Source organism: Phlebotomus papatasi, chromosome 3, assembly GCF_024763615.1.
Source record: "Phlebotomus papatasi isolate M1 chromosome 3, Ppap_2.1, whole genome shotgun sequence".
Taxonomy (NCBI): domain Eukaryota; kingdom Metazoa; phylum Arthropoda; class Insecta; order Diptera; family Psychodidae; genus Phlebotomus; species Phlebotomus papatasi.
Genome location: NC_077224.1, coordinates 68,602,303 through 68,611,859, shown reverse-complemented (window position 1 = coordinate 68,611,859; position 9,557 = coordinate 68,602,303). Strand labels below are relative to the sequence as shown.

Genomic DNA, 9,557 nt, shown 5'->3' with positions numbered 1-9,557 from the left:
CACGTGACTAGGGTGATATTCCCCAGGGGCTCCACAGAACACCCAAGAGCTTTGCAACAGGGAAAGATTTTGTTCCTTCTCCCCAGATAGGCTCAAGGAGGGCTCAATTTAATATCTTTCCGTTATTTTTCATAGGTAGAAGATACCATTTGTCATCCATTCAATTATCAGGGAATTAATTTCATTTCTTTCCGGAATTTATTCCAAAGGTAACAGATCACATTTCCCCATACGGTGTTTGATGAACTAACCGTTTCTTCTCAACGTATTTTTTTCCAAAAGGTTAGTTAGCACACCTCGTGCTCATTTTGTTCCTTCTCCCCAGATAGGCTCAAGGAGGGCTCAATTTAATATCTTTCCGTTATTTTTCATAGGTAGAAGATACCATTTGTCATCCATTCAATTATCAGGGAATTAATTTCATTTCTTTCCGGAATTTATTCCAAAGGTAACAGATCACATTTCCCCATACGGTGTTTGATGAACTAACCGTTTCTTCTCAACGTATTTTTTTCCAAAAGGTTAGTTAGCACACCTCGTGCTCATTTTGGCCCTTCGAGGCCTCTTCGTAGAACACAGCAACATACAGTCCATTTGTGAGGCTTTTACGACTTCAAGCATCGATCTCAAACTTCAACCATGCATGCAAAGATTAGAGGAGGTATCATCTCTGCGGTCACTCGTGCAGAGAACTACATTGACGGGTATTCTGAGGAAGAGAGGAGTTTGCCAAGCTATGTGACCAACTTGAGGACTCAGCTTAGCCTAGTGACGTCCATGAGAGAGAAATACATCGGTGTACAGGACACCATCATCGAGCAGCAGGTCAGCGACGCGAAGAAGCAAGCAGAGATAGTCAGCAAGGAGCAATTTTTGCAACGCTGTGATGATCTGATCGAACGCATCGAAGCCTTCATTCATGATGCTCCTAACTCCTCATCTAGCGATAGTGAGGACACCAAGGCAGGATCTTCAACTCAAGGTGACTTCACCCGCTACTTTCTCACCTTCATGAGACGATCAGAGGAACGGCACCAGCAGCAAATGGAGATGCTTATGGGGACCTTCAACAACTCGGCAAGTCAAATCCAATCTATTACCCATAATCGCCCTACTCATAAAAAGCTGCCACAAATACAATTGCCTACCTTTGACGGCAAACTCTCCTCTTGGTTTTCTTTTAAAGACCGATTTACTGCCAATGTAATTAATTACCCGAACATTTCTGAAGTCGAAAAGCTTGAATATTTATCTTCAGCAGTATCAGGGACCGCGGCCTCTTGCATTAAAAATCTCAATGTAACAGAAAATAACTTTTCAGTAGCTTGGCAGATCCTAATCGATAAGTTCGAAAAAAGGAATGATATAGTGACAGATCATGTAAAAACGTTTTACGCTATGCCACGTGTCAATAATAATCTCCAAGTTATACAAGAAATAACCAATATTGTTACTGAGTGCACAATGGCTCTTGATAGCATCAAGATCACTCAACGCGATCCCTGGTTAATTGAGTTTATACTAGATCGTCTCGATTCTGAATCACGCGTCTTGTGGGGTCGAGAGTGCAAAAATCCTGAAGTGATTCCCTCCCTTCCGGATTTTCTTAATTTTTTAAACTCACGCTGCAGAGATGTTAAGAACTCTTCACAAGCCTCTGGTTCACAAGCCTCCAAGCCTCAAAGCCACAATAATCAAACGCAATCTCGCGCAAACTTAAACAAGTCTTTTCAAAATAAAAGACAAGCTACAGCACTTACAAATGCGGTTCAAACACCTGCTCTCTGCCGATGCTGCTCAGAGTCCGCTCATGCTTTATATAAGTGTCCTAAATTCTTGCTTCAGACACCTGATGAGCGCTTTGAAACAGTCAAAGCATTAAGCCTTTGTCGTAACTGCTTCGCTCGACATTTGACTAATACATGCACCTACCACAAATGTAACAAATGTCAGGGACGTCATAATGTGCTTCTTCATGAGAAGTACGCATCAGGACGTCCTCCAAATCCAGCTTCAGATACATCGAATGGGAAACCTCCTACTTCTCACGGTAACCCTACTCCTCCACCAGCTCCCACCAATTCAGGGTCGATTGTCAATACTTGCTCTTCCGTAACTGACCACAATGATATGCCTCCCCGTGTCTTTCTTGCGACCGCTGTGGTTAATGTTCTCACGGACTCCGGACAGATGATTCCCTGCAGAATATTGCTTGATGGTGGAGCTACGGTGAATGTCGTTAGTTCCAATATGGCTGCACGCTTAGGTCTACCAACGTTCCCTTATCGATTATCAATTTGTGGCGTGAATGCTTCTCGATCACGCTCCAATGCATTCACATACGTGACAATTCTGTCCAGAACATCTTCAATTCGATTTAATTCGAAATGCTTCATCTTGCCTCAAGTCACCGGAAGCATACCTAGTTGGCCGGTCGACGATTCTAATATTCACATTCCTCAAGATGTCGCTCTTGCGGACCCCCAATGGGCTGTATCTAGACCTGTTGACATGCTTCTTTGTGGAAACCATTACTGGGCTAGTTGGTTGAATGATAGCATCGAGTTAGGCCCAGGGTTGCCACACTTGAAAGACACAGTATTTGGCTACGTTGTTGTTGGGGAACAAGAGCCCATTCCACCTCCTGATGGCCTTGCATTTTCTGCTACTTCTTTGGATGAGTCCTTGCATAAGTTTTGGGAAGCGGAAGACCTATCTGAGAATGTGAACTATACAGAAGACGAAATTGCTGCCGAACGTCATTTTGCCTCCACATATAAGCGCGATGTTGATGGAAGGTTTATTGTTCAACTTCCCTTTCGAGAAGACCCACGCATACTGGGAGAGTCCAGGCCTCTCGCTATTCGCCAATTTCTTGCTTTGGAGCGCAAATTTGAGAAAAACCCTAAATTAAGGGAAGCATATTCCGAGATCATTCGTGATCAATTGTATAAACAATGGATTGAACCTGTCCATGGTGACCCAAAGGGTCCTGTTTTCTATATGCCTCACCATGGTGTTGTAAAAGAGTCTTCTGTCTCGACCAAACTAAGGATTGTGTACAATGCCAGTGCAAAATCTTCCTCGGGGTTCAGTCTAAATGATATCTTGCGCATTGGACCAGTCGTACAGCTTGATCTGGCCACTATTTTACTGAATTTCCGAAAGCATGCGTACGCAATGACCGCTGACATAAATAAAATGTATTTACAAATCTTACTTCATCCCTCACATTCAGACTTTCAGAGGTTTGTTTGGCGAGAAAATAAATCAACACCTATTCAAGATTTTCGCATTAAACGAGTTTGTTTTGGGGTGGCTTCGTCACCATTCTTGGCAACAAGAACACTTGTTCAAGTAGCCAATGAAACAAAGGATTCATATCCACTCGCTTCAGAAGCACTCAAAACTACATTTTACGTTGACGATTGTCTCATCTCCGTAAAGTCTCTTGAAGAAGGGCGCATCATTCAATCTCAGCTTATCAAGGTGTTGGATAGTGCAGGATTTCCCCTCACAAAGTGGGTTACCAATCATCATGATTTGCAACCAGCTTCAGCCAATGAATCCAATATCATTCAGATTAGTGATGAGACGACAAGTGCATTGGGCATTACTTGGAATGCTAAGTCAGATCATTTTTTCTTTCGTCCACCTATTTCTGTTGATGAGGCATGCAATTCAAAACGAAAGGTGATGTCAGCCATTGCAAAATTATTTGACCCTTTGGGATTGGTGGGTCCCGTCATTATTGAGGCAAAGCTCATTCTTCAAGATGCCCATAAAACAAAATGTGAATGGGACAGTGTTTTACCTGACGATTTAATTCGGAGATGGACAAATTATGTTATCAATCTCCAGCACTTGGGTGAGATTCTGATCCCACGTTGGGTCTCTGATTCGCTTTCCCCATCTTCGACGGAACTTCATGTTTTTTCCGACGCTAGTCAGCGAGCGTACGGAGTCTGCATTTATCTCGTCACGAGAACAGTTGAGGGAGATGTCTGTTCACATCTTTTGACATCGAAATCTAGGATTGCACCGCTCAAAGAATCCACTATTCCAAAATTGGAACTCCGGGGAGCGCATTTGGCAGCCGAATTGGCGTCCAAAGTCAAAGAGCATTACAAACCCGATGCGATTTATTATTGGTGCGATTCTACCATTGTCTTGTACTGGCTTCAAGGATCTCCTGACCATTACAAAATCTTCGTCAGCAATCGAGTTCGGAGGATCCAAATGCTTTCCGATCGTACTCAATGGAGATATGTCCCTACGCATTGCAATCCAGCAGACATCATCTCTAGAGGTGTAACACCGCAGCAGCTTCAAGATTTGGATCTATGGTGGCATGGACCATCTTGGTTGACAAAGTCTAGGTCTGCTTGGCCACCAGAGTTTCCACCACCAGGACCATCTTCCGAACCATCTTCCACCATTATGCTCGAGACAATTGATGAAGAGGCCGAAATGGAACAGTCAATTCTCTCCAAACTTCTCTCTCGCTACTCTTCGTTGACAAAAATTCAGAGAATTATTGCCTACGGTCGTCGATTCTATCTTCCACGTGCTTTGAAGGAGGGTCTTACCATTACACCAATTGAGATGGAAGAGGCATTGAACAAACTAATCTACATGGATCAGCAGGAGAATTTTCCTGGTCTTGCAGATAACTTGCGAAAGCGAGGAACCATCACGCTTCCAAAATGGAAACATTTGCTAGCTCTTGCCCCATTCGTAAATTCAGACGGTCTCATAAGAGTAGGTGGTCGCCTAGAAGAAGCTCCTATCTCTTACCAGTCGAAACATCCTGTTTTACTACCAAAATCTGTGCTTACTAAACGAATAATTGCTCACGAGCATCATCACAACCTCCATGCGTCTCCAACAGTACTACTCGCTACATTGAGGCAAAGGTACTGGCCACTTTCTGCTCGAAACATTATACGAAGCGTTGTCCACAACTGTTTGCGATGCACTCGTACCAAACCTCGTCCACTTCAGCAGCTCATGGGCAACTTGCCATCCCAGCGTGTCACTCTGTATCGCCCATTCCAATCCACAGGCGTGGATTACGCAGGACCCATTCTCTACCGCCCCTCAGTTCAAAGAGGATCTACTGCAAGGAAATTGGGGCAAATGAAAGGCTATATAGCAGTTTTCGTTTGCATGGCTACGAAAGCTGCACATCTGGAATTTGTATCAAGCTTGACTACAGAAGCATTTCTAGCAGCTTTTCGACGCTTTGCGGCGAGGAGAAATACACCGAGTCACATGTATTCAGACTGCGGCACCACGTTCGAGGGAGCATCGCGGGAATTATCCAAACTCCTTAGACAGGAACAGATGCAGAAGGAGATTAAGGAAGGAACTGTGGATTGTGGCACAACTTGGCATTTCATACCAGCTAGAGCTCCTCACCACGGTGGCTTGTGGGAAGCTTGTGTAAAAGCAGTAAAATATTATCTTTCGCGAGTCACTCAAAATGCAAACCTCACATTTGAGGAGCTTTCGACAATCCTATGTCAAATAGAGTCAATTTTAAATAGTAGGCCCATCTCTCTAATGTCCGATGACCCCAATGAAAGGGAATTTTTGACACCTGGTCATTTCTTGACAGGTGTCCCAGGGAATTTTCCTCCCGATCCTGACCTTACGGAAATCCCAGAAAATCGTTTAAACCTTTGGCAACGTTGCCAGCAAAGAGTTCAACATTTCTCTAAGAAGTTCCACCTTGTTTATTTAAACACGCTTCAGCAGAGATCTAAGTGGAGGGTGGATCAACCAAATTTAAAGCTAGGAGAAGTAGTTCTTGTTTTAGATGAAGCTCAACTAGGCACTAAATGGGTTTTAGGTCAGGTCTCAGAAATTCACCCGGGGAGAGATGGGCGCGTCAGAGTAATTTCAGTTAAAACGTCTAAGGGCCTTTATACTCGTCCCATAACAAAAATAGCAAGACTATTTATTGATGATAAGGTCCTTGCTTCCAATCAATCGTAAAATGGATTGGAACCAACCGGGGAGCATGTCTGGGGTGCTCATGAAATATTCGAAATTTTAAAGCCTAATGTGTTTGGGACATCTCCCTATAAAAAAAAAAAATGCACCCAATTTCTGTCGATGTCATTATGTCAAAAAAAAAAGGCATTCTTTCTCTGTTTCCGGTGACTTTTTACCCATACCGTTAGCTTGAAGAGACGTGACTTTTTTCATTGCGCGAATTAATATCCCAAAAAATTAATTTAATCTGTGGCAAAAATTATATTAAACTCTGTTTTAGAATAAAGGTTGAATTGTGAAGATAGGGAGTGAACTTTTTAGAATAAAATTGTGAATTGAAGTGAAGAAAATAGTGGTTTCTTTCATCGCCGAAGATTTCCGCATGCACCATCATCTATTTGGATCATCTCTGGGAATTCCACCGGATTTTCAACGCATCCCAAGGAGTTTGTGAGTAAAACCAAGGAAGGAAATTTGGGAAAAGGCAACAGCCAAAAGTTTGCGTGAAAATTCCCACCACTTGGCCTTCTAACAACGTGCATAGAAACTCACGTGACTAGGGTGATATTCCCCAGGGGCTCCACAGAACACCCAAGAGCTTTGCAACAGGGAAAGATTTTGTTCCTTCTCCCCAGATAGGCTCAAGGAGGGCTCAATTTAATATCTTTCCGTTATTTTTCATAGGTAGAAGATACCATTTGTCATCCATTCAATTATCAGGGAATTAATTTCATTTCTTTCCGGAATTTATTCCAAAGGTAACAGATCACATTTCCCCATACGGTGTTTGATGAACTAACCGTTTCTTCTCAACGTATTTTTTTCCAAAAGGTTAGTTAGCACACCTCGTGCTCACGGGGTTTCGGTCTAATTTATGCTCTACAATTTTACTTTATTATTGCCGACGTTTCGATTATGGATGGGATCTATTCAGGGCATCAAAGTATCAAGGAGAACAATTGTCAATTTCACATAAAACACAGTACACTCTTCAACTGGTGATGGATGAGAGAGCTTCAAGAGTACAAGATCGGGAAGTAGTGTTTTATGTGAAATTGACAATTGTTCTCCTTGATACTATGATGGCCTAAAGCAGGGGGGTGACATTAGCTCTGAACAATGCGACCAGTTTTAGTGCAATTTTTTTCCTGTTTTCGTACACATTTCAAAAGATATTTCCGAAACTACGTAGGTTGCCAATTTGGGGTTTTGGGTTGCCCATTCCATATTAAGTGGCTTTTATTTTGTATTTGTATTTTTTGCTAATTCATTCCACAATGACAGAAAACACTGAATAAACTTAAAAATTTTTTCGGCACGCTGGGAAACATAGGAAACGTCATGCCCCTGCCCTAATGAAGATCCAATCCAGGATCGAAACGTAGGCAATAATAAAGTAAAATTGCAGAGCATAAATGAGACCGAAACCCTGCCTTTGACTATATTGATACAAAAAACGGTCGAAATCCATTAGAGTAATTTTATAATTTTCGAAATTTGTTTTGGGTAAGAACCAAGGGGGAGATATTAGGGTCGGAAGTGGTGTACAGATGAAAGTGAAGTGCTTGGAAGTCTTTGGAAGTGGGAGTACTCGTATATAAAGTCTTTTCTGTCTAATTCCGTATTTTTCAGACTACGTTACTTTTAGTTGAGATTTTTAATTCGGGCGGTAAACTGAAAAAGTTTGTTGAAATTTTGAAGTTCGATTATGACAATAAATGGAGCAAATACGCTCAAATTTATTATAGCTTAATTTGTGTCGTAATTTTTCCGAGGAAAATATTCAGTATTCAGTTGAATAATAATTTTAATTAATTTTAACAGAAATTTCAAATTTATGTAGTGGCTAGCAAATGATGACATAGATATTGCAGTTGACTTTCAATCAATTTTATAAAAAATTTTTTTTCTAATTTATAGTATATTCGTGGGATTTTTTGTGCTGAATTAGTTGTAGCACTCGTACTTTCGGGCTCTAACAGATTTTCCAGCCCAGTTTCAATTTACAAATGACAATAAATTTTTTCAGATATTCAATTTTCCAAAAGTAGCTTCACTGGTCTCTTAGGAAAATTCAAAATATGTTGGTAGGGGAGACCGGGGAGGTTTGGGACACCTTTTCATGTTTTGACTTTGAGACACTATTCCAAAAAATCTCGATAGCGTATTACAATTTTATGCGGTCTATGGGATACTTATGGGTATTGACTTTATAAAAAATACCCGATAGAACTTGGAAAACAAATTAGTTTTCTTGGAGAAGATAAAACATTTAACTTGACGCTTTGTCCCAAACCTCCCCGATATGGGGCAGTATGGGACGCAAAAGGGGATGTTTGGGACGCTTTTTTTCTCGCATAATTTGCATTATTGGAGCACGTTAATTAATTTTAAATACTAGATTAAAAATATTTTTGATAGAAATAAAAATGTTTCATCTTTAATTTCATACTTAGAAATTAATATCGATCCTATTTGTACAATATAGTAATTTATTGTCAATCGATGATTTAAAGTATTTTCTTCTTATTTTCCATCTATAATCTCTAAAACTTTTATAAAAATATGTTCCCAGATTACACTGCTAGCTAGTGAGATAAAAAAGTTTTGATTATATATCGCTGATATGAAATACGAAGAGCAAAACTGAGATGTCAAAATATACATTTTTTATCAATTTTTAAGAAAGTGTTCATAGAATTAAAACAAGAAAAAAACTGAGGATATTCATTCTTTTAGTCAAGATACAACTTAATATTGCCTACGATTGAGTAGTGGTTAAATCCCATTTATTTAAAAAAAAATAATGAAAAATCGCCTTGTCCCACACTACCCCTGTCCCAAATCTCCCCGGGCTCCCCTACCCCTTCGTAAAACGCAGATAATATTAAAATATTGAAAGTATGCAAGAATATCTGGCGGTAGAAATTCAAAATATAAGCAAAATGTTAAAAATGTGTATAAAAATAAATTTCTTGATTTTTAAAGAATTATTCTAATTAGATTTTTCACCAGATTAAGTAAATTATTGTTTTCTAAGTATGTGAAGTGTATGAAATGCAGGAAGTACTGGAAGTATTGCAACATTTTTGAGAGTGTTGCGAAGTTTTGGAAGTGCGAAGGCCTCCTCCATACAAATCGTGGAAGTGCCTGGAAGTGGTGTACACATTTTCACCCAAATATCTCCCCCTTGGTAAGAACTAAAGATTTTCGCACGTTGTCCATCGAGTCGCCAGGACTCGAGGAGGTTAGTGGCAGAGGCCCGGTCCCTCAAAAGGACACTTGAGCCACCTAAGTAAGTTTTACAATTATGAGAAATTCCAGTTTGAATTTTCAAACATAACGGAATTTGTCTTTTAAAAAGCAGCCGCCATAGATTTTTATGACTAAAAATATCTTAACCGTAAAACTTAAAAAAAAGATTGGCCATACCGCTGGAACTGACACGTTTATATAAGGGATCACAAAATATTTTGGCTTTGTGATTCATTCTTTAAGCGAATATCTTCGAACACGAATTTTATAGGTTATGAAACTTTTAAAAGTATCAACGACCT

General features: G+C 40.3%; 1 protein-coding gene across 1 annotated transcript; it reads left to right on the top strand.

The window, feature by feature from the left end:
• The first annotated feature begins 639 nt into the window (after positions 1-639).
• Positions 640-7,091, top strand: LOC129806752 (uncharacterized). The gene is made up of 3 exons (XM_055855524.1): positions 640-1,077; positions 1,954-5,445; positions 6,984-7,091. Exons 1-3 carry the CDS (start codon positions 640-642, stop codon positions 7,089-7,091), a joined length of 4,038 nt encoding a protein of 1,345 aa, XP_055711499.1.
• The last annotated feature ends 2,466 nt before the right edge of the window (positions 7,092-9,557 follow it).